This window comes from Ambystoma mexicanum, chromosome 6p (assembly GCF_040938575.1).
Source record: "Ambystoma mexicanum isolate Mex_15411 chromosome 6p, UKY_AmexF1_1, whole genome shotgun sequence".
In the NCBI taxonomy this organism is placed as follows: Eukaryota; Metazoa; Chordata; class Amphibia; order Caudata; family Ambystomatidae; genus Ambystoma; species Ambystoma mexicanum.
The window spans coordinates 1,090,784,441-1,090,809,469 of NC_090935.1; the positions used below are offsets into that span (position 1 = coordinate 1,090,784,441).

Below are 25,029 nucleotides of genomic sequence, written 5' to 3' on the forward strand. Positions count from 1 at the left end.
ATGACGGGGCAGGGGCTGCGCCGATTCCTCAACAGCCTGGGCAGCCTCCAATAAGTTCAATGCAACAGCTGGTACCGGCTCCACAGCTGCCCCTGCAAGGACCTCACGCAGTGCTGCCAGCTGCCCAACCTGGAATCCCCATCATGGCTCAGGCGAGAGCACCTGCGGCCCACGCTGCTCTGCAGCCCATTCCGGAATTTGATGCATCGGGGCCACCTTTGAGCATGGGCCCCCGGTGGAGGAGATGGATGAGTCGCCTTGATATGTATTTCAGGGCCTCTCAGGTGACGGACGATGACAGCAGAGTGGCCACCATGCTGTATTCCGCAGGGCCTGCGGTCCAGGAAATATTTGAATCCCTCACACCTGCTAATGCCTCCTATGATGCGGCCAAGGCGGCACTCCTTGCACATTTCCTCCCCCTTGCTAATGTGCACTATGAGAGATTTGTCGGCCAAACAGAAGGATGATGAGACACTGGACACCTTCTATGGTCGTTTCCGCCGCCTCTCCCTAGGATGTGCGTGGACGGACGCGGAAGACATGATGCGCACGATGTTAATCCAGGCATGCTCCTCCGGCAAACTCAGGAGGCAGGTCCTGAGAGAGCCAGGCATCACTCTGCCCCGCATACTGGAGCTCGGCCGTTGCCATGAGGTGGCAGAGGCTCGGGCCAATAAGATGGAGGCAGGATCCCGGTCAGTGAGATCGGAGGAGGTGTGTGTTGTGTGGCGAGGTGGCAGAGGCATGAGACGTCCTGGTGGAGGACCCCGTGACAGGGCAGGCAGAGCCGCGGAGTCGTGCCAGAAATGCGGGTACGACCTTCCTCACCCGACAGAATGTCCGGCGGTGGGAAAGACCTGTGGCAGATGTGGACTGGCCGATCATTTTTCAAGGGTATGCCGTGCAGCCCTGGATCAGGGCGAAGTGGATCCCCAGGTGGAGGGTGCCGAGGAGGAGGACGAGGAGAACATCTTTTTCGTCTCGAGCGTGGAAATTCTGAAAAGGAAGAGCCGGAGACAGCCCAGATGTGTGGTGGAGGTCAACCACTCCCCAGTCCCGGTGTTCGTGGATACGGGGGCCTCCGTCAATGTAATGGCCAGAGGACATTATGACATGCTTGAACCCCTCCCAGGTCTGGACACACCGAAGGCTCGCATATTTGCGTTTGGAGGGCTGGAACCGATACCACTGGATGGTGCCTTTGTAGCCTGTGTTGAACATGACGGCTCACAGATCAAGGCTCGCTTCTATGTGACTCCTGTGAGTGACAACACCCTGCTCAGCTGTGCCGCTGTCGAGGCCCTGGGGATTGTCAGTTTCGCCTATTCAGTCTATATGGAAGACATCAATGATCTCCTAGACAAGTACGCAGCACTTTTCAGTGGGATCGGGAAGATGACCGGCGAACCAGTTCGGCTTCACATTGATGAGTCGGTCCAACCTATTGCCCTGAAACATCGTAGGGTACCGTTTCATCTGAGAGAGCAAGTGGACAAGGAGCTGGACAGTTTGGTAAACCTGGACATTATCGAAAAGGTGGAGGGCCCGACCCCCTGGGTGTCTCTGATCGTGGTGGCCAGAAAACCTAAGCAACCTGATTCGGTCCGCATCTGTGTCGACATGAGGCTCCCTAACAAGGCAATAAAGAGGGAGCGGCATCTCACACCCACGATCGACGACATAATTGCGGAAGTACAAGGGGCTCGGTTCTTTTCGAAACTGGATCTCCGAGCAGGTTACCACCAGGTCGTTCTCCACCCTGAGTCCAGGTACATAACAACGTTTACCACCCACCGGGGGTTGTACCGATACAAGAGGTTGAGTTTTGGAGTGTCATCTGCCGCCGAGGTGTTCCAGAACATCATAAGGGGTGCCCTGGCAGATCTCGAGGGCGTCCTCAACATCAGCGATGACATTCTGGTGTTCGCGAAGACAGAGGTAGCCCATATGAGGAGGCTTGGTAAGACCCTGGAACGGCTCCAATCACTGGGCCTTACCCTTCATAAGGAACCATGTGAGTTCATGCGCACCTCCATTGAATTCTTCGGTTTTGTGTTCAAGGAGGGAGGGGTATCGCCTGATCCAAGAAAGGTCCAGGACATCAAATTGGCACAACCTCCTGAGTCGGTGTCTGATGTGAGGAGTTTTCTGGGGATGGTGACCTACTGTGGACGTTTCATCCAAAACCTCGCCTCAAGGTCGGAACCACTCCGGGCCCTGACGAAGAAGGAGTCAACGTGGCACTGGGGCCCACTTGAGCAGGCCGCTTTTGAGGACATCAAAGCTACCCTCACGACAGAAGACACCATGGCATTCTTCGACCCAGCCCTGGAGTCAGAGATCGTTGTTGATGCCATTCCTTTTGGCCTGGGGGCCGTGCTAACTCGGGCGGATCGCAACGGGTATGTTCGGCCCGTGGCATATGCCAGCAAGGCACTCTCAGAGACTGAGCAGAGGTACTCCCAGATCGAGTGGAAGGCCCTTGCGGTGCTGTGGGGCTGCAGACATTTTCGACTCTATGTCTTGGGTCGTCCGGTGACGGTGGTAACCGATCACAAACCGTTGCTTCCAATCCTGGTTGGGTCATCGTCAAAGCCACCGGCAAGGATTGAGAGGTGGATGCTCGCCCTCCTTGAGTATTCTGTTACCCTGGTGTACCGGCCCGGGGCCAACAATGCGGCGGACTACCTGTCCCGCCACCCGGGGGTGTGCGGGGGAGGGAGACAGTAGATTTTGTTTTTCTTTATTCTTTTTTTCCAGTCTATTTTCCTCATCTGTGTTCTTTTGGCCAAAGTGGTCAGTTAGACTGGGGAGAGCACAGCCACTAGTCTGTGTTGGACACTGTTTGGAATGTGGTTCTGGCAGCATGCTCAATTGTGTGTGGGGGGACCACTGGACTTTGTGGACCTCCTGTGTGAGTTGCGGCCCAAGAGGCTACGTGGGGTGCTTGTTCTTGTGCGCTCACCAACATGGGTGACCAGGAGGAAGGTGGGGCAGATGGTGGAAATGCACAGCCAGGGCCTGCGGCCCCAGTGGGAGTCGGTGTTCTGCACCAGCATGGGGCACTATGACTGATCCCTGAATTTGATTTTTCTGGGGCTCCATCAAGCCTGGGGCCGAGGTAGTAACAATGGATTGACCGCCTGGACATTTTCTCCAGGGCAATAAGTGAGATGGATGAGGAGAGCAAGGTTGCCACGTTGCTATACTCTGCAGGCCCAGCGGTTCATCACATTTTCCAGTCACTGCAACCGGTCAATGACTCTTATGTGGAGGCCAAGAATGCTTTGCGTGAACACATTATGCCCCCCGCCAACGCGGACTATGAATGTTTCCTCATTTGCAGTGCAACAAAAAAAAACGATGTGCCCCTGGACACCTTTTATGAATGCCTCTGGTGCATGGCAGTCTCGTGTGCGTGGGACATTGAAAAGTCCATGATTAGGAACCATCTTATATAGGGCTGTTCATCAGGTGTTGCGTGAGCCTGGCCTCCCACCACGCCGCATATTAGAGCTGAGTCGCTCTCATGAGGTGACAGAAGTGAGGGAATCAAAGATGGACGCGGTCATTCAGCCAGGAAAGGCAGAGGAGGTGTGTGCCGTTGGCCGAGGTCAGTGGGGGAGAGGTGCACGTCGGACGACTGGTGTGTCACGAGACAGAGGGGGCAGATTGCCTGAGTCATGGCTGAAATATGGACACAGCCACCGACATCAGGCCGAGTGCCCCGCGCAAGGAAAGGCATGTGGAAGAGGCGGAACAACGGATCACTATACATGCATGTGCAGGGCGCTGGTACCAGTGGTGGTCCAGAGAGGACAGGTCCGGGCAGGATTTTTCCGACAATAACGCCCACCCAAAATAGCCTAGGTGGACCAGAAGGAGGAAAGGTTAGCCATAGATGTGGAAGAGGAGGACGATGAGGAAAACATATTTTTTTATCTCCAGCATAAGCGCACTACGTGCCAACACCCGGAGGCAACTGAAATGCCTTGTCCATGTAAATAAATCGACGGTGCCGGTGCTGGTGCACACGGGTGCATTGGTGAATGTGATGGCCAGAGTGCACTATATGACACCATGACTACGCCACCCATGCTGCACAAGCTGAAGGCATGCATTTTCACCTTTAGGGTGAGTATCCCATTCCACTGGCTGCAGCGTGTGTAGCAAGGGTGGAGCACAGCGGCACCTCGATCAAAGCCCACTTCTAGCTGACTGATGTGAGCGACAACGCCTTGCTGAGCTGTGCGGCAGCAGAAGCCTTGGGCATTGTCAGTTTTACCTACAGGGTCTATGTAGAAGTTATACAAGGGATTCTCCAAAAGTATGGTCAGCTGCTCCAAGGAATTGGCCGGATGGCTGGTTAGCTAGTGAGACTACACATAGACAAGTCCATTCAACCGATAGCCCTCAAGCACAGCCAAGTCACGTTCCACCTGCAAGACCTTGTGGACAAGGAGTTGGACAGTCCGGTGTCTTTGGACATCAAAGAGAAGGTTGAAGTGGCCACACCTTGGGTGTCATACATTGTCATTGCTCGCAAGCCAAAGCAAACTGATTTGGTCAGGATATGTGTGGACATGAGGGAACCAAACAAGGCGATCACCTTACACCCACAATTGATGACATTATTGTGGAGTTGCAAGGCACCAAGTTCTTCTTGATACTGGACTTGAGGGCAGGGTACCGCCAGGTCGTATTGCACCCTGACTCGAGGTACATCACAACCTTCACTACAAATTGTGGGTTGTATAGGTACAAGCGCTTGAGTTTTGGTGTGTCCTTGGCAGCGGAAGTCTTTCAGAACATCATCCGAAGAGCGCTGGCAGATCTGGATTACATCCTGGTGTTCGTCAAAACAGAGGTTGAACATATGGCATGCCTAGTGAAGACCCTAAAGCGTCTCCAGGGCCTGGGCCTGACATTGCACAAGGACAAATGCAAATTCTTGAAGACTAACATCGAATTCTTTGGGTTCGTATTTAAGGAAGGAGGGGTGTCCCCAGATCCTCACAAAGTCAAAGACATTATGGAGGCGAAACCACTAGAGAATGTGGCTGAGGTCCGCAGGTTCTTGGGGATGGTGACCTACTGTGGTTGGTTGATCAAGAATTTGGCATCCAGGTCGGAGACACTGCAAAGCCTCACCAAGAAGGAAGTTGTGTGGAAATGGGGCCCACAAGAGCAGGCTGCGTATGAGGACGTAAAAGGGGGTGCTCACGGCTGAGGACACCATGGCCTTCTTTGATCCCTCTCTCCCATCTGAGGTGGTGGTGGACACCAGCCCGTTTGGGTTAGGAGCGGTCCTCTAAATGCAGATTTTGGATCCACTGGCAGGGTGTTGATTTCCTTGTGGTCATGAACGAGTGGTTACGGTACCCCAAAGTTCAGTTTGTCGAGTCAGTGTTGTTTGATAGGGTTGCAGTGGCTCTCGAGAAGATCTTTGCCACTCATGGGCTGCCCCAGTCTCTGTGCTCAGACAATGGACCACCGTTCCAAAGGGACAGTTTCGCACAACTCAAGGAAGCATATGGGATCCGTCACCGAAAGATCACACCCGTCTGGCCGCATGCGAACGACGAGGCCAAGCGGTTTATGAGGACCCCCAATAAAGTCTTTAGAATTGCCCCTGGACAGGGCCAGTCCCTTCAGCAGGCACTATACCAATTCCTGAGGGAATATAGAGCCACCCCTCATGCGTCGACTGGAGTGGCACCGGCGGAGGCAATGTTTCAGTGATGCCCGAGGGGCCTGATACCTGATGTAAGTGTGCAGGAGCCAGCAGTGGTCAACGATGATTATGTTGAACAGGAAAGAAGAGCACGGACAGCGAGAACGTGAGGAGGGGCCTGCGACAGCATCAGCTAAGCCCTGGAGATGAGGTACTGATGAGAAACTGCCGCCCTCAAGCTAAGCTGTCCCTGACCTATGAGCCTAACCCCCTGGATGTGGTTGCAGTCAATGGCTCCATTGTGACAGCATCCGGCAGAACTGCAACAGTCACATGGAATGGTAACTTCTTCAGGAAGGTGGGGACCCCAGCTGAGCATAAGTGACTGTGAATGGCAGGCCGGAGGTGTCCCTGAGGAGAGACTGTCACAAGGTGCCCAACGAGGACGGTAACTTTGGCCACCCGCCAAGTTCCCTGGGTCGAGGGTACACATCTGAGGAGAGTGCGAGCCAGGAAGGGGGCAGGAGATATCCCCAGAGAGTGGGAAGGGGGAAGCCTGCACACCTCCAGGACTATATACTGGACCCCTGAACTTGCGCAGCCTGTCCATCGGACCAAGTGGGGGACAATGGGTGCCTGATTGAATAAAGCAATGGGGGCAGGGGGGATGTTTGCGGTGAAATCTTGTTATGGTTAAATGTGTTATACCCGGTGGTACCTCCTGTTGTGTTTGTTGTTATGAAAAAGGAGGAGTGTGGTGTCTGTACCTTTAAGGCAGATACACATGGCGGAATGACGCAACTCTGCTGCGTGTGGATTAATAAAGGGGGCAGACCACGTGAGGGCCAGTGCGCCCATGGAGCCCGGACAGAAAGCATTGCGCCCAGTGTGCTCTGTTGGCTGGGGGGGTTCACGGGATGCCGGAGGACAATGGCACATCACAACCATAGCGCTCAACCATTTATGTCGCAAAAGCTGGTGAAACCACCCGATTTTACTTTTGGCGGTGAGAGGCCCATTGAAATGAATGGGCATGCATGAGGTTTGGCGGGTGAGTCCGCTGTTTACAAGGCGGGTGACACTCGCCAAAAGCGTGTGAGTTGGGAGCTATGTCACAACACTACGTACTACGCAATTAAACGCATAAGGGTTCAGGGAGCACATGTTCACTGACTAGCCTTGAAGAATCCATCACTGCGTACAGGTTTTCATATGTGTACCTTAATGTAGTGGTGACATTTAAAAGCTAAATGTTGAAAACACGTTCAGTGCTTGAGCTTTGCACTGATGACAAGGTCCTGTGCACACTGCACACCACTGGCAGTATTGCTCTTTCCCTAGAGCGGTGCGAGCCCGCGGGGCTCGGCTGGTCCAAGACCCACATAGGGCTCTAGCCTGACCCCCCTCTCTCGAGCCAGTGCCTGCCCAAAGCAGGAACCGGCCACAAGCCCCACCGGGTGCTCACCCACTCTTATTTAAAAAAGAAAACGCGCTCACGCCTGACTGTTTTCCGGCCGCCTGACGGGAAGAATCCAGGAGAGCACGTCCTTCACCACTCTCCTGGCTTCGTGCATTCAAAAGCACACGTTCACCTCTTCTGCCGAACCATGACCACACTGTGCTGCCCTTTTTTCTTCGGTTATTCACGGTGTTGAAAACAATTAAATAGTGATTTAAAGCACCTTTATTGGTTTTAAATTGATGCTTTATGTTGCTCTCTTTAACTAGCACAGATGTGCAAGGTAACTGGTGCTTTGCAAGCTCTTTGAGTTGGAAATGTTCCAGCATGCGTGGAAGGCTCTGACTGCCACTGATAAAAGAAGTGTTTCCAACCTGAGCACTTTAAAGACCTGCAGAGCCCGGACTCTGTGTGTACCTGTCTGCCTCGCTGAGACTTGGGAAACTGGGCGTGCTTGAATGTCCAGCCTGAGACGATTCTATAACTGGCTCTTTGGCCTCAGGCTCGGGTGGCCCGATACTGGATATTGAATTCAGCATGGGCACCCTGCTCACCTGACCACATGATGCCCAAAGCACATTCAGAGAAATGTGATTTGGATGCTTGTGTATACATAACAAAGCCTGCAGCCTCTTATTTTCCCACCTACCTCACTCTCTGCTTGGTTATTAAACACATGTTTAGTTTGTTTCTCATGTTTTGTGCTATTGCAATACGTTTTTCTTGTCACCGCATTATGACACTACCCTGCGTATGAACTACAGGTACGTTCTGTAAACATTAAAAGAACTAGTGGTACGGTGTACCAATAATGTATACTGCACTTCCATCTCTGAATGTTGGTAAATTGCTGCCCCCTCTCACACTTTTTGCAGGCACCAAGGCTTCATTAACACTGTCCATGAAATGCAATGGAGGGCAAAAAATACAGGTCCTGCAAATGTACTTAGTAACAGTTAAGGTCACCATCACTATATTTATGAACTCCATACTAAAATATAACAGACAGCGTCCTTATTCTATACCATAGCTGGTAAGATAGCTCAGCGGGTTGAGCGCTACCTGCTGCAATCTGTGTGTGATATCCAGGTTGTAGGTTCCCATCCCGGCAACACTAACACAGCCTTTCATCCGTCTGAAGTAGATAAATGGGTACCAACAACTATGTTGTATGTGCAGCGCTTTGAAGAAAGAATTTTCTGCAGCCATTTTGCGGGATTGGCCTGTGGTGGGCTCCTAGAGCCAGGCCTGACCCTCAGGCTTGGCCCTGGCTCATCCATACCCATGAAATCTCTGGCTCCCCCACTTCTATCTTTCCCCAAGCCTGCAGTGTAGCTGCCGCCAGCAGGGGGGCTGGGGGCAGCAGCTACAGTTCAGAGTATGGCCACTGCTGCAGCATGCCCCTTCCCCGCTGATTGTGCAGGCCGGGACGAATGATCCAGGCATGCAACGCCATTGAGCTGACCGGGCTTCAGCCCACCACCCCTGAAATTTGAGCTGATGGGCGGGGCTTTTGCTACTCAGAGAGGGGAGAGAAGACTTCCTAAAACCGGCGGCTTTAAATTGTTACTGTGTTGGTGCATAAACATGTATTTGCATAAACGCAGGAAAAACTTTAAAGCTGCTAGTTTCAGGAAAGGCTTCCATCACTGCACTGCCTTACAAACATGAAATGCACACATCAGCCCCCTCCCCACGGATGCAAGCGAACATATAACAATGTTATGTGTTCTTCCACATCCGAGGGGAGGGGGCTGCTGTGCACACTTGCTTTTTGTTAGGCAGAGAGGCAAGGGAAGCCTTTTCTGAAACTTGCATTGTTAAAGGGTGTTGCATGTTCGCTCATTATGTATGTATGCATGTGTGCAAGGAGTGTGTATGTAATGTATATATGAATGAGTGTATGATGTATGGGTTGCTGGTGCACATGTAAATGAGCGAGTGTATGGTCAATGGGATGTTTACTTGTGTGATTATACGTATGTGTTTGCTTATGTGTAATGCTGGACCGAGGAGCTGATTCTGGCGGGTAGAGGGCGAGGGAGGTGTGGTCATTTATAGGAGAGGGACGGTCGGGGGAATGGGGATAGGATATGTGGGCTCCCCGCCAGACAACTCTTGGGGTAGAACAGACGGGGCGGAGCCAGGGGTCAAATCGAGGGTACACGCGGGTGGACAGAGTCCACCCACTTTTTTCAGAGGTTGGACTCTAAACATTGAATGTCCTCTTTGAATTTATGACTTAAAGCCGACCTCAGGGATGCAACTGCAGTGGTCTGGTTTGCAAGCCGGACACTCCACCACTGCACTATATGACCTGATGAAAAATTACTCACAACTAAAGGTGAAATGTCTCATTTCGGTACTGCAAGTTCCAGAGAAACCATTTGTATTGGTTCTTGGAGTTTAAAACATGCACACCTTGAATATCCTCTCTTGGTTTTTTGTTTGTGTTAAGTTTATGAAAGGCAAAGGTCTGTGAAATTTGGGTGGTTATGCAAAGCCAATTTAATGAAAATTTCACCTAGATATGCTAATTTCTGGTGACGTCACATCCCATTGCGTTTGTTGATGAGTCCTCCCACTTAAATTTTTAGTACTTGACACCTGGGGGGAGCTTCTAAATTTGCCCTGACCTGTTTCTAAAGTGGCCTGCCCATAAACAGTTAGCCCCCCAACCCCCTGAAATGTAGGTTTTGTTTGCACTCCTGGATGAATCTGCCCACACAGATCCGTCTGTGCAGGCACGTTCCCTTCAGTGGATCGCCCCACTTTCAGAATGCAGGGTTTTTGTCTCTTGTGTGGGCTAACAGCACCCGTACGTGAAAAAAATACTGGATACTGGGGGCTTAATTCCGAGTCTGGCGGTCTGGTAAAAAAGTGCCGGTATCTGTGGATACCAGCACTTTACCGGACTGCCCAACTATGGGTTTGCCGGTGGGGCACCTGGGTTACCTCCAGCTAAATGCTGGAGGTAAGCCAGGTGCCCTAACGGCCAAAAAAGCCCTTGTTACCACCACTGGCACTGTGGTAATCTCCTCCTCTCCCCTGCTGACCTCCTGACTGAATCTGAAACAGCACTGATTACCTGGCTACCCTCTGAACTCGGGCCTAGGTCCCCTCCCTGCCAGTTGTCACCTGCACTGCCCCCCTGGCAACCCTCGCAATTGGGGACTGCTTCTGTATGCATACAGCCCCTCCTAGCACTTGACCCCTGTGTCTACACTTACCGTTGCGCTTGCAACCAGCTGGCTGAAATTCTATTTATTAATTGTCTTTATTTATTTTACTGTTAGCCTATGTACTGCACTGCCCCCTCCCCTGCACTTCCACAATCTCAATTTCACCTGGCCTAGTAGGATCGTTGTCTGTCTTACCTCTGTTTCCCCTCCCTTGCCTTGTCGCGTCTTGAAACACTTGTGCATAGGTGCGCTATTAATGTCATATCAGACTGGAACCCAGCCGCCATAAATCACCAGTCCTACCTTTCAATGATGGAAAACCTGGTCGACGAAATTCAAGCAACACGACAGGTCTCTTCAATCATTATCTGTAGGGACTTGAACGCCAAATGCTCCAAGGAAGCGCAAACACTGGATGCATCCTCTCAAACCACAACAGCAGTGAAAAGAGGTTACCTATGGTCTTCCTTGATGTCCTCCAGAAAATTCTTGAACTTCGTCTTCCCAAATGAGAATCGTCTGCCGACTTGGGAACAAGGCTCACTAAACGCGACCATAGATTACATCTACGTATCCAGACCCCTCCTGAGCAAAGTACAAACCTTTGAAGTCCGACAGACCACAGCCAGCGACCACAATCAGCTGACAATGTCTCTGGTAAACCACTTCAAGGCGCCTGAACCCTACACCATGGAAGTAGAATCAAACGCCCGGGGAAACCGCCTAAACTTGACAACTTGAGCGGTTAAATCTTTGTTGGCAAATTATACTGGGGAAGAAAGATCTAAGGGCGCAAACAGTCTCGACTATGTACCTCTGTTGTTAAAACACCGGGTGAACTTAAAACAGAAAGCCTCGGCCTCCGCATCTCCAAAGCATGCTTATGATTCCACCCTGGTGACAAAATGAAGGGAGCTCCAAAAACTCAAAAGACAACTAGGTAACGATCCGTCAAATAAAGAAAAACTAAAATCGGTAATCGTAACCTATAAATCATGAGTGAAAGAACACCGACACCGACTATTCCAACAAGACGCGGAAATCATGCTAAAAGCCATCAGTGGCAACAAAGCCAAAGAATTCTGGTCTTTGCTGAAATCTTCGGTGCCTTCAATAAACAACTCTCCAATCAACACCATGCCGGAGCACAAATGGATCACACACTTCTCTACGGTCTTCCAAGTCCCCGCTCAAACCACCTGCCGGGATATCATAGACCAGACGTCAGCCTGGATCCAACTGGACGACCAACAAGAAATCAGCAACCATATCAAAAAACTGAAGATCTCCAGAGCAGCGGGCCCGGACGGGATCTCAAACATCGACCTGAAAAATAACTGTCAGGAATGGGCAGCGCTGTTAGCTTCCATCTTTCAGAAATGTTCTGAGCAGAAATCCCTGCCGCCGTCCTGGACAAAAGCAATCATCGTTCCCATCTACAAAAAGGGGGACATTACTGATCCCCGAAATTACCTTCCAGTTGCCCTGTTGGACTGCATTGGCAAAGTCTTTGGAAGTCTGCTTCTGAACGGCTTTCAATCTTGGGCTGAATCTGCCCCATGCAACGACAAATACCAATCGGGCTTCAAGAAAAACATGGGCACGGCGGCGAACATCTTAGCGATCAACACTTTGAAAAGCAAAGCCTAGGAAAAAAAATCTCGAATCTTTATCGCCTTCATCGACCTCTTACAGGCGTTTGACCTTGTTGACAGATCTCGCTTATGGGAAAAACTGGAGAGGTGGAGCTGCCCACAGGAAATACTACAACCAATCAAATCTCTCCACACGGACCCTTCCCTCAGGGTTCGACTTTCCCAAAGAGGCACCCTATCAGACGAAATTCAGATTGGGCAAGGGGTAAAACAGGGATGCCCGCTAGCTCCTGCACTGTTTCTTGCATATATCGGCGATTACGGAGACTCAGAAGATCTGGAGCATACTTTTCCACCGGCTCTCGCATCCTCGAAAATAAGCCATCTGTTGTATGCTGATGACTTAATACTCCTGGATCAGACCCAGATCGGCCTCCAGAGACAGCTATCCAACCTCTTGAGCTACACTGCTGAAAACAACTTAAAAATAAACCAAGAAAAAACAAAAATAATTATACTGGAAGGAGGCCAGAAGAAAAACAAAACCTCTGAAAAATTCAAATGGTTCCTTGAGGGAAAAGAGATCGAGAGGGTCACCGACTATAAATATATAGGCGTCCAGATTGACCCCTCGAAAAATGAATTATCTATGCAGAGCGCCTTGGAAACCAAGCTAAAGAAACTAGCCTCTCAAGCAAAGGCGATCGATTCAAAATTTGGCAAATTTTCGTGCATCCCGGCAATAGACTTTTACAAGAAAAAAGTTGTCCCTTCAATTACCTACAGAGCTGAGGCTATTCCAACAATCCCAGAAAGAACTTGGCAAAAACTGGAGAGCAAGTTCTGGAAAACGGTCCTGGGTCTCCCAAATTCCACATCCATTGCTGCAATCCGCCGGGAGCTAAGCTTATTGTCACTAACAGGAACAGTCAACCTAAACTCACTCAGGTTATTCAGGAAATGTATCACGGCCGACAGTGACCAAATCTTTGGCCTGTTGAACAAAGAACTACAAAGTGGCAAAGTCAAAATGCTAACAACTTGGAAAGGCAAAAATACGTCCCTTTTGGATTCAGTGATGTGCTCGGAAGCTGACCTCATCCCAAATCCTTCGAGAGTTTACAAGAAATTGAAAGAATTAGACTGGATCCAGACTCAAGATCTAGACACCAAAAATAAACTCCTTCTTCATCTTCCCCCTTCGCTCTCTAAACTAAACGAGCTGATGCAATACCTCCGAAAATTCCCAAACAGGGGGGCACGAAACTACATGCTAAGAACCAGGTTGAACCTGCTCGAAACCAACGAGATTCTAAACATCAGAGGCCTATCTGACCCCAACACGTGTCGTCTGTGCAACGCCAAAACACAATCCATCAGGCACTTACTGCTCTCATGCCCAGAAACCCTAGATCTGAGATCGGCCTACATAAAGCACTTCAGCTCAGAGGAATGTGGGTGGGACGAAGACATCTGCTGGAAAAGACTTATAGGAGGGGATCGAACCTCCTGGCTCCTAGCAACAATCAAAATACTGCAACATACTCTGCAGAGGATAGAGGGTTGATGGTCCCACCCTCGTGCAGTTACTGGACTTTTGTTTTTGTTTTCTTTGCGCAACTATCTTCTCGTCTTTTTGTAAAGTTCTAAATGAACATACACAAAAAAAAAAAAAAAAATGTCATATCATATCATATCATACCATATCATATCAAATCCCCTCGTGGAGTCCTATGGAACTCCATGAATGGGGATTTACACTGTACCGCTGGCACTCGTAATCAGGCGTAGTTGGAATTGTGACGTAAACCCTTAAATGCCCCGGCATAAGGTCCATATCAAGCTCAAAAACATACATCCCATTGCTATGTTGTAGGCGTCCCACACTATTTTTCAGGCAAAGCCGATTTTACTAAGAAGAAAAGCTATCAACAGCTAAGACGTTTGCCTGAGGTGCCAAGTAAGTAACAGACAGAGGTGGTTACAGCCACAATCCCTCCCTGAAGCCCCTGTTATGCCTTACCTGCCAAAGCCTCGGCTAACAGCCTGTTCCTTCCCCTGTTCACCGGAAAACGCGATGCTTATCGCTATATTGTTGAGTAGGAGACGGTAAGTGGATAGGTGGATGACAGGTTAAACAAGCTCAGGTGAAAGTCAAACAAATATTGGCAATGCCATCAGTTTGGGCTTTTGTATAGGCATGGGAAAATCACATGCTGGGTACTGCCGTAGTGGTATTAACTGCCCATTGATGGAAGTAGGTGAAACAAGGTGCAAATACCTGGAAATCTAATTGCAGTGCCTGGCTAATTCCTAATACTTATACAGCAGCCAAAACTGTTGGCTTTGCCAGTGCTTGTCTTTAACAGGACTTCAGTGAAGGGCATGCATAGGTCTTATAAATGGAGTGACTGCAGGCAGACCTGGTGAAGACATTTTTATTACACCAGTAGAGCGTTTACATCTCCAATTAAGCCATTAACTCGCAGAAGACTGCTTTGAAAAAACACTGGCATACACTTTGAGTGCAGGGTTTGATGTTACGGCGTGAGTAAAGCAAGTTCAAAGAATTCCCATGAGTGGGTGTTTTGGCTGGGAAGAGGCAAGAAGTGGGTGCGAATGGCCATAGGGACTAGCATGGCCACGGGCAGCCAATGAGTGGACAAATAGCCAAACAATACCTACAAGATGTGTGTCCCTCCTCATATGCCAGTCTGCCTATCTATATTCTAATGCAATAGTTTCAATTTATAGGTGGTGCAAGATAGCCTAAATAAAAAATAACTTCTGCATTTTCCCTATGCTCTGACATATTTCAATCGTATTATTCAACCTGAAATATCTCCACTTGCATTGACAGAGCATGGCTGCTTCAGGCGCAGATTGCATTTCTAACATGTCAGAAAACATCTGATTGAGGAGTTTAAGCTGTGATGGATACCGTACCCAGAATCCCAATTTCGAGTCCTTGGAGGCTGTTCTGAATGTCTTCATAAATATCAGCTCTTGTGAAGTCAGCCTCCACGATTTTCACTTCACGGCCCGTACTCTCCTCTGCAAATAATAGAAAATCAGAAAGCAATTTACACAAGGAAGACTTTTCCGAGTGATCCTGAAACGTTTGCTTTGCAATATTTATGAAAACGAAGTGTTGGTAATACGCATGCGCACGACTTTGGAATGAGCGCACGAGTATAGGCATTTAACGCAAGGGGTGCATTACCACACTTCACATAATAATAGTAATCAAACAGGTTTATAGAATTCATATACAGTTTGTTGGCTTAAAACATTGAGAGGATGTTTATATTAAGCCATGCTTGAAAGGTCTCATTATTTATTTATTTAATTAGTTTTGAATAGGGCTGGCATGCGACCTTCCTAACATATAGAAGTAGAAGCGTATTGGGTGTGCCTCCTATCCTCTTGAAAACTAAATATTAGGGTGTTTGCTGACAACGCCAAGCTGTCGCGTGTACTGCAAAAACAGAAAGCACATCAACAAATGCATTGCCTATTAGAGTGCAAAGAGGACGTAGAGAGAGAGAGAGAGAGCGTGAGAGAGAGAAGAAAGCGAGAGAGAGTCCAGGAAAAGTATCCGTGGAGGTTTAGTGTAAAGATGTTCTGACATTTTTGGACGAGCATCACTTGGCCCTCTTTCAGAGCCCAATGATTCTCTTGCCTGATGCTGATTCGCTAGAGCCGAGATGTATGCCCGGTTCCTCGATGTTTGCTAACAGTTGCGATGTTTCGACTATTCGTTCAAGCTGGCACTACTTTAGGATAGGCTCAAAAAAGTGGATTGTGTGGAAACTATCAAATATGATTCTTTCGTCAACATGGTGGAATTCACCTGGATAGATGTGGTATACCCATCAAATGACAATTGCTGTGTAGTAAAAGAGTAGTGTAGAGGACATGTTGACTTCTTCATTATTTTTCAGCTTTTGAAGTGTGTTTTCCCTTTCCTTCATAACCTTATGCCTATCCTTCCCTTTTTACCTTTTTTGTCGTTTGTGTTCCTTTTTTGGTGTTCTGCAGGAACCTATTTCAATGTTTACTTTTAAAAAAACTTTTAAAACACTTTTTTAAATGTTCCTTGACCATAGAGATTGATGACCCATACGTTCTATTGGGTGAGGAGGAGGTTCTGGAGAAGGACCTGACATCTTCCACAGGCTGCTACTCTGGAGAGGTGGTACGGGTCATCAATAAAATGGAGGAAGTTAATAAGCTATAGTTGGTTGCTTGCCCGAGACCCAGTCATCGCCAAGCGCACCATTGAACTGCTAGAGGTTCTACCTGATGCTGGAAGCAGGGCTGGTGTAAGCACTAGGAAAACTAGGCTGCCGCCTAGGTTGCTGGCCAGCAGGAGGTAACAAAGAGCAGGTATTCCCACTGTTTTCATGAAGTACAAAAGAGATGCAAACCATTCTGAGTTAAAGTAGCTGCATAATGTCCTCCTGCAATTAGGGGGAGCCCTGCTTCAAATCACATTGCCAGCATTTCTAGGAGTATCTAACATGACAGTGGTAGCAGGGCTATTGCTTATTGACACCTTTTTTTAGCAGAACATGATCTGGCTCAGGTTCTCAAGTAAAGGCCTAGCAGGAAGAAATGGTGATACAATAATGTGGCAGAACCCAGGGCACTCTCAGAGGTAAGTCGAGTCATCGTAGAACCCTCATGGAACCTCTGGCGGCACAACATGGGTCAGGCGAAATACACCTGATAGGGAGGAGCAGGAAGAAGATGGGGGTGGGTGCAGGGGTCTCATGCCTCGGGAGGATAGCTCAGTAGCAACATGCTCGCCTTGGAACCGAGACGACATGGAGCCACACGGGTTTCATCCCCGGGTCCACGCTTAGAAACCTCTGGGTATTAAGCGCTTTATAAATAACCTATCATATATCATATCATGCAAGGAGTTAAAGGTCACTATCCACATAATCTCAGAATAGGGCAAAGTGTGCTGTGCTGGCAGCATGTATGCTTAAACCATTGCATTAGCAGGAGCAACCTGATAGATGTACCTTTTTAGGCAATGCTGGAAGGTCTGACTCTGAGTACTGGCTCCATAATTGATTTGCAGCAGCTTTTTCTCTCAAGTGGAAGTCATACATATTTATTCATGCAACTTTAAAAGTACTTCCTAAATAAATAGACTTTATTTTGGGCACACACCCTATTTAGAAGGTGACATTCTCTGTACTTGGGTGACTAAAGAGCTGCAAGCATTATCTAGCATTTCTTGGAAATGTAACAAAGATGCCCAATTAATGTACATTTTTCTGTGCTAAAGTTGAAAGCTACACATAACAGTATGGTCAAGTCTTGCTGTCTTTGCCAGTATATTTACATCCATTACAGGTTGTAAATCCAAGATAAACATGCTGGCTGAGAATATGTGCATGTTGAGGGTAACGGCATAGCACTCAGTCAAAGTTCTGATGTTAAAATGCTGGTCAAACATTACATTTACAGTGAAATGTATTACACTTATTGAACACTTTGGAAGTTCATACTAGCAAGTTGTTAATGGAAAAAGGTTTGACCCTCCAAACTGATGTCACTTAAAAACAGGGCCTAATCAACTAATAAAGCAGTGGGAGTGCTATTAAACATAGGAGACACTGATCGTACTTTGTAGTACACTTGTACATCGAAAGGTCACATGTGCTTCAACCAACTTACTCTGCCCTGCTGTCTTAGTACATGCTCCCAGGCTGTCCCCTCCAACCTCCTGAGATTGGCTAATGGAAATACTGGGCAGACTTGGGGGTGCAATGCAATAGCAGGTACGTGTGTCTGCACACACGTGTGTGTTGTGCAGGCCAGCAACAACTGATCTTACCGCCTATGCTTCTTCACTTGACCTTTCCAGTCCACACAAGTAAGTCTGGTGATGAGCCATTGACGAGACAGAGGGCAGAAAACATGCAATTATGCACAGTGCACACACTGTACCTGCCCCACTCCCCAGCCAGCACACGGTCACTGGTAGGCAATGCTGATTGGGTCAGAGGGTCATATGAAAGAAGAGCACTCCACATGCATGGGAGCTAGCAGGCTGTGTGGCTCTTTATACTGGACCTGTTTGTTGCAAGTGCTGCCACTGCCTAATCTGTGCAAGTTGTCTGTCGAGGGAGCTTGCCCTGGTTCTGACCATGCTGTACCTGTACTGGTTTAGGAGGAGATCCTGCACTGCCCTTGTACCTGTTGTTCCCATTTCAGTTGTGAGGGAAACATGCACTGATTCTGTTTGTGCCATACATGTACCAATTTGAGTGAAGTGTGCACAGGCTCTTGCAACCCGTTTCTTTGCCAATGCTGAATGCTTTTCTTGTGCATATTTGTGAAGAAACCCTACACTGGCCCTGGCATGCTGTGCCACTATATTTTTGCACAAGACCTGCACTGACCATGCCAATGTTGCACCTGTTTGTGAGGGAAACTTGTAGTAACCCTGTACATACTGTGTTTATGGGGGAAGCTTGCCTGGCCCTGCTCATGCTATCCACGTGACAGTTTGTTAGGGACACCTGTAATAGACTTGTCCATGCTTCACTTATACCCACCTCTGAGGGACACATGCACTTACCTGTCCAGTCTATACCTTTACCTGTTTGGAAGCATGCTTGCATTGATTTTCTTTTGTGAGGCAACTTTCACTTGACTACGCTGAACCGTTTGCTCTTGTGTTATAATTGGAGAATCTGTCTTGGATGGGATCTTGCACTAGCCCTGTCCATGGCGTATGTTTACGTGGTTGTTATGGAAGGTCAAAGGTGCACTGCACATGTTGTACCTGCTTGTGGAAATCATCCATTGGTCCTGCCCATGCGGTTCCGGTGGATTTTGAGGAAAGCTTGCAATAGCCTGGTCTATGTTGTTCCTGTCTGGGGAAAGCCTTTGCCCATGCTGTACCTGTCCTGTTCTGTTTGGGAGGGAAGCCTTTGCTGGACCAAGCATATAGGTACTGTATATGCTGTATTTGTGAGCAGAGATTGTATTTTCGGAAATGTTGCAGCACTGCTGCATAGAGTGCGACTTATGGGGGCCTTTGAGGAAATTTGGACCTGCTGCTTCCCATGCTGTACCCATGTGGTATGTGATAGTAGCTTGCTGTGTTGCTGACCATGATGTATTTTTCCAGTCATGGAAGCTTTCAATGCTGCTCCCTATGCGGCTCATGTTCTTTGTGTGAGGTTCACTTGAACTGATACCCATATTGTATATCTCCTGTAGGTCAAAGAAGTTTCACGTTCTACTGCCTGTTTTATGTTTTCTTTCGCTTTAATAGGGGTTGCACTGTTTGTGCCAGTACTGTGCTTGTTTAGTGAGTTAATGAAGCAGCGTGACCCACATTCATGAAACACAATTAATGACTTTACGCAGCAAACTGTAACAAAAGGACCATATTTGGCAGTTTGTGAGAAATGGGACACTTTAAAGAACATTGGGCTAGTAAAATTGGTTAAAACTCCCCGCTGTGCAGTGTACTAAAGCCCTTATTTTGAAGACCCGGTGGAAGCAGAATTTTCACCACATCGCCAAGCGGCATGGCCGGGAGGCAGAGCCACTGTCCCATTTTCGTATCAGCCCCAAATGATGTCCAATTGGTGGTCATCAGCCTGGTTAAAGAATGTTCACCAGGTGGATTTGCTGAAACACTAGATGATGCTGTAGGTATTGTACCACCTGCTTAGGGATGGTGGGCACTGGCTCCCTGCTGTTCTCCTCTCCATCTCTGAAATGCCAAAGGAATTCCCTCCACTCACATGTGAATACAGTCAAGAAATTGGTATTTCTCTGCCATCCACTGTCGTAACGGTGGCTCCCCTCCACCCCGCCACCACATGTCCTCGGAGGGGGCCCGCTTGGACTTAAAAAAATAATTTTTGCCTTCATAAAGACATTATTTCTGTTACAGCATAAGAGAAATAATTTATTTTTGAAGGCAGAGTGACTACAAAAATAAACTATTTTGTTTTGAAGCTCGAGGGTTCCCCCCACCCCATGACATGGACAGAGATGTATTTACAACAAGGCCAACTAGGCTTAGGCCGGCAGATTGTCAGAAGAGCAGCATTTTAGCATATATATATATATATATATTTCGTTTATTTTTAAATTTACTGGTTGTCATTTTGTTTCTCCAAGTCTGGCTGGTCCACAACACAGCGAGCTATTTGGAGCTGTTAGTAGTTATTCCACTCGGACAGCTAAAGTCTTTGATGGCCAAACTTGCATATATCCATGATATTTGCCAGACAATTATTGTTAAGGTGACTTGTGATTATAAAAAAGAAGAAAATAAAAAAAGGAAATGCGTACCAAACCCAGCGTGCTTTACGTATTTAGTGATTCAGTGATGCAACTCTCGCAGACATGTATGACAGATATAAAGCTTTGGTCATTCTTATCTTCCCAAAATGCTCTTTGATTTGCAAAGTAGCCACAACCTCATTGGTTTTATTGGTGCTACTTCACATTATCTTTGGAGTTCTTTCTAATCAATACACACATACACTATGTTAAACAATGGCAATCACTTTTATAATCAAATAAATTACATTCATGTTTTAAACCATTGCAAAAATGAGGTTTTTCCTTTCAGAAAAGTAAAGATTAAAAATGATGCATCATTTTACAATAATAAAGGCGTGCCTATCCTTATGTCAAGCACAGAGTTCCCACAGGTGAAACTAAAATAACATTCAGAAGCAATTACTAATTTCCTGTCCACATTTGAGAGGTCTGCGGCCGCCCAAAATGTGGAAGCATGAAACAAATAACAGAGAAGTTGAAATGGTGAAGAGTAAATATAAATGCACAAGTGCATCAAGAAACCTGTGAAAGGACCCAAAGTCATAGAAGGGTGAGAACAAAAACTGTGTGTCAAAGGTACACACTGTTTCCCAGCTGTATATGTGTCCCGTAAAGATATCCATTCACACATTTTTACAGAAGCTGCCCAGTGTTAAGCAGGCAAATGGCATCCCTGATGATATGATATGGCATTCATAACACGCCTATATACAAGTGTTTATCATGTGTCTTTGATGACATTCTGCTGCACGCGCAGTATTACCAGGAGAACCAACGGCAAAGTATGTCACACAATGCATAACTGTGATGCTTTTAAGTAATCTTTACATTAACTATATTTTAAATACAAGGTAGGACTTTTACTGTGAAAAAGTACTTCAAACGACAGCAGGCGTTCTATATCTACACACACACATCTCAATGTTCCTATGTATTGTACAGTCCAATCAACTCTATGGAGTTAACAAACATTTTAAAATACCTTAAACGCAAGCTGGCAAGACCCATAGCCTAAACCACACCCACAAAGGTAATATTGTGCTGGAATGCCCGATCGATTGCTCAATTTTATTCTTGGAATGTTGGGTAATTTGAACAACTGCACAAACAGCAATAATGTAAACAGTATGTACCACTTAATTTGGTATATGAGGTGCCTGCATAGTGCAGCTACAAGGAATGCTGTTGCTTCCCACACATGAATGTTCCGGATCGCCCTTCTCCAATACTTCACCGTGAGGATGAACATCCAAAGATTCCAAGAGCCTTCTCCAACTGTCTTTACTCTACTGCAGTGTTTATGCCCAGGCAGAGTTTACAAATTTCACTTGTGATTTTGACACATTTTAATGGCGTTCTAGTCCAAGGGATTGGGGGTACTTGCCTTATTTCCATTTTGCTGCCTGCTAACACCAGAGGCCTAACCATGAAAAGGGGGCCAAGTTCTTTTTATTCAACACTAGCAGTTGTTCACGTGTTCGAAAGGTAATTCCTACTAAAAAATAAATAATTAGACAAAGGTATATTTTACACAATAGAACCTACCCATATGCCAAATTTCAGGTTTGTAGCATGTTGTGACATATGCTCAACATTTCAAACAGACACACACACATATCCACAAATGTCCCTTTTATGTATAAAGATATAGATTTTTATAACATTTGCCTGTACCACTGGCCTATATTTCATATGTAAAATTTACCATGTGACAAGAACAGATAAAGACATTTAGTTGGGTTGCATTCATATTACAGTCTAGTAGATGTTCTTCTCATAGAGTGGAAGCAGGCAATTTGTGAGAGAAACCAGATATTAGCATGGAAACTAAAATTCCTCATTCCAGGCTTCTCTCACTTGTGTCCAGTTGGCAGACAGCCTATGTTCGTATCACTTCCTCTAAAAGATTGTTTTCGGACTTAGCTGAAAGTAGACAATTAGCTGTAACAATTACCTCCAGTGCACTCAACTGTAGAACACACTGCCTTATCCAAATCTTGGGCAGCAGAGATCTAAAAACACTGTTTTAACTAGAATTACATAGAAAATGTCAGGCTTGAATTCATAGAGAGGAAGCAATAACTTTCGAATTCCAGCAACCTTCATCCTTATAATGTTATGGAGCTAAAATGGGAGGGGGGAAATGGGAGTGAAGGGGTGTAGTTTGGACAACGCAGACAGATTTTGTTGAAGGGACGAAATCTAGTGAAGGTGCAGAGCCTGGCAGAGGTGTAGTAATAATGGGGGGGTGCACTTATTTGGGCAGAAAGTCTAAATACTCCACTGGACATGGAAGCCTCTAGGGGGAGCTCTATGACTTAAAAAATAAATAGTTTCTTTTTGAAGTCACTCTGCCTTCATAAAGAAATTATTTCCATTATGGTTCAGTCCTTAACGAAATAAGGACTTTATGAAGTCGGAGTGATTTAAAAAAGAAACCGTTTGTTTTTGAAGTAATAGTACTCCCCTCAACCCTATGATGTGTGAGTTTGTGAGTGTATGGTGAAAGGGTGCACACTTAAATGTATGGGTGGCTGCCTGGGTGTGTCTTTATGGTAAAGGCGGCAAACTTAAATGTATAGGTGGCTGCCTGTGTGAGTGTATGATGAAAGGGTGCACACTTAAATGTATAGGTGGCTGCCTGTGTGAGTGTATGATGAAAGGGTGCACACTTAAATGTATAGGTGGCTGCCTGTGTGAGTGTATGATGAAAGGGTGCACACTTAAATGTATAGGTGGCTGCCTGTGTGAGTGTATGATGAAAGGGTGCACACTTAAATGTATAGGTGGCTGCCTGTGTGAGTGTATGGTGAAAGGGTGCACACTTAAATGTATAGGTGGCTGCCTGTGTGAGTGTATGATGAAAGGGTGCACACTTAAATGTATAGGTGGCTGCCTGTGTGAGTGTATGGTGAAAGGGTGCACACTTAAATGTATAGGTGGCTGCCTGTGTGAGTGTATGATGAAAGGGTGCACACTTAAATGTATAGGTGGCTGCCTGTGTGAGTGTATGGTGAAAGGGTGCACACTTAAATGTATAGGTGGCTGCCTGTGTGAGTGTATGGTGAAAGGGTGCACACTTAAATGTATGGGCGGCTGCCTGGGTGTGCCTGTTTGGTGAAAGGGTATACACTTAAATTTATGGGTGGCTGGGTGTTTCTGTGTGACTGTATGGTGAATGGTGTGTGTGCTTGTGTTCAGGGGCGCAACAAAACTTACATTTCAAGGTGTCAGGGGGAGGTGCTAACCCTTTAAATGTTGAGAGAGGTGTTAACTTCATGGGCAGTGGGGGAGGGGAAAACATATTTGTGTGGAGCATCTAGTTTCTTTATGCCTTCAAATTAGATTCTTCGAGTGCACCTTCAATGTAACAAGCAGTTAACTCTCTCCTTTAAATCTGAAAACAGCCACTTGTGGACTGCTGTGAGAATACGCTGTCTCCTGTCCCCTTTCTATCCTTCCTATCACTTCCCTGGCATGCAAGTACTAAACCCACATCAAGATATCAATTGCCTGAAGAATTATGAATTTGCATGCAGGTACTAACAGTGAAATGATTTACGTTAGTAATTGCTGGGCTTTTGTTAACAGCGAAACCCAGGTGCCATTTAACAGCTGTGTGCTGTTCTGTCCGGAAACGGCTCTGTAGGTCAGCCAGGTTGAGTCAACATAGCTCAACATTTCAAGGGGGTTCAATCATGTTGCGCCACTATTTGTGTTTAATCCCTTGGTACTTATGGGTAATCTTCATTACTCATAGCTCTATTCTTACTCATCCCAATACTTACCTATGAGGCAAGGAGCCTCATATGTAAGAACTCAGAAAAGGAAAAGGGACATGGAGGTAATTCTGGGCCAAGGAGCTGATTTTGGGCATTGGGGGTGGGAGGGAGAAGCGATGTGTGGGTGGGAGGGGGCAGGATGGGAATTGTGTGATAAATCGTAATGGTCATCCATGTGTAGAGGAGCAGTTACATGCCTCTGCAGGAAGTCCCGCCCCCTACCTCCTATATGTTGGAAGTCTGAGTTCATGCCGTTTTGACATCAGCAGTTGTGCCAATACTGCAGCGTATATTCGAATCAAGATACCCATTAAGACAACCCTATCGAATGTATCCCCGAAGGGATGACAATTTGAGGGAGGAACTCCCTGAAGGAATATGAAAAAGAATCAAAAAGAGAAGCTAGTGATTTCACACAAGACATGAGCAGCGTCCCGAGATATTGGCTGAAGAGGATGTATGGATCGATCCTACAGAAACTAATGACGAAGTAAAGAGTCAAGTGAACTTTTAAATACAAAAAAGATTACGCGTGCACGAAGTGCTGCAGAGAATCAACACTTCAATAATTGTACAGATGCTGAAACGCGAGGTAGACTAAGTTATCATAGAAGCTTGCTATCTGTAGTTAATAGAATGCATGCGGAGCCGCCACTGTATAGAAGGTGGACACTGGTATCATACATTTTAGTAAGCCAGGACCCATGAAGAAGAAAGGGAGAATTGTGTCGCAGTAAGAATAAGCTGAAATCGTGGAACTGCATGGCAAGGCTGTCTGGCCCGGTACGAAAACTGAAGCAGCCATGGTCGGCTCTCTATTCTTGAAAGGAGTGAACGTGTGAAGGATGAATCATCTCTTGTTAGGGTGCAAAGAAAGAATACCAAGGGTGCCAAGTTTCATTCATTTAAGACATTTAAAACCTGCAAAATGGACCAAATCGTAGTCTGCTGTCACATGAGCCAAGGATGAAAATAGGGCCTAACTTGGAGTCATAGAACAGCG

The 25,029-nt window shown here is 47.0% G+C and overlaps 1 protein-coding gene across 1 annotated transcript in view; it reads right to left on the reverse strand.

Annotated features, from left to right (window-relative positions):
• The window catches only part of HSD17B3 (hydroxysteroid 17-beta dehydrogenase 3), a 1,348,454-nt gene that overhangs the window by 442,048 nt on the left and 881,377 nt on the right, over nucleotides 1–25,029 (reverse strand). Inside the window, exon 4 of the mRNA XM_069625697.1 lies at nucleotides 14,860–14,967. Coding sequence (XP_069481798.1) covers nucleotides 14,860–14,967 — 108 coding nt within the window. The remainder of the gene's footprint in view (nucleotides 1–14,859; nucleotides 14,968–25,029) is intronic.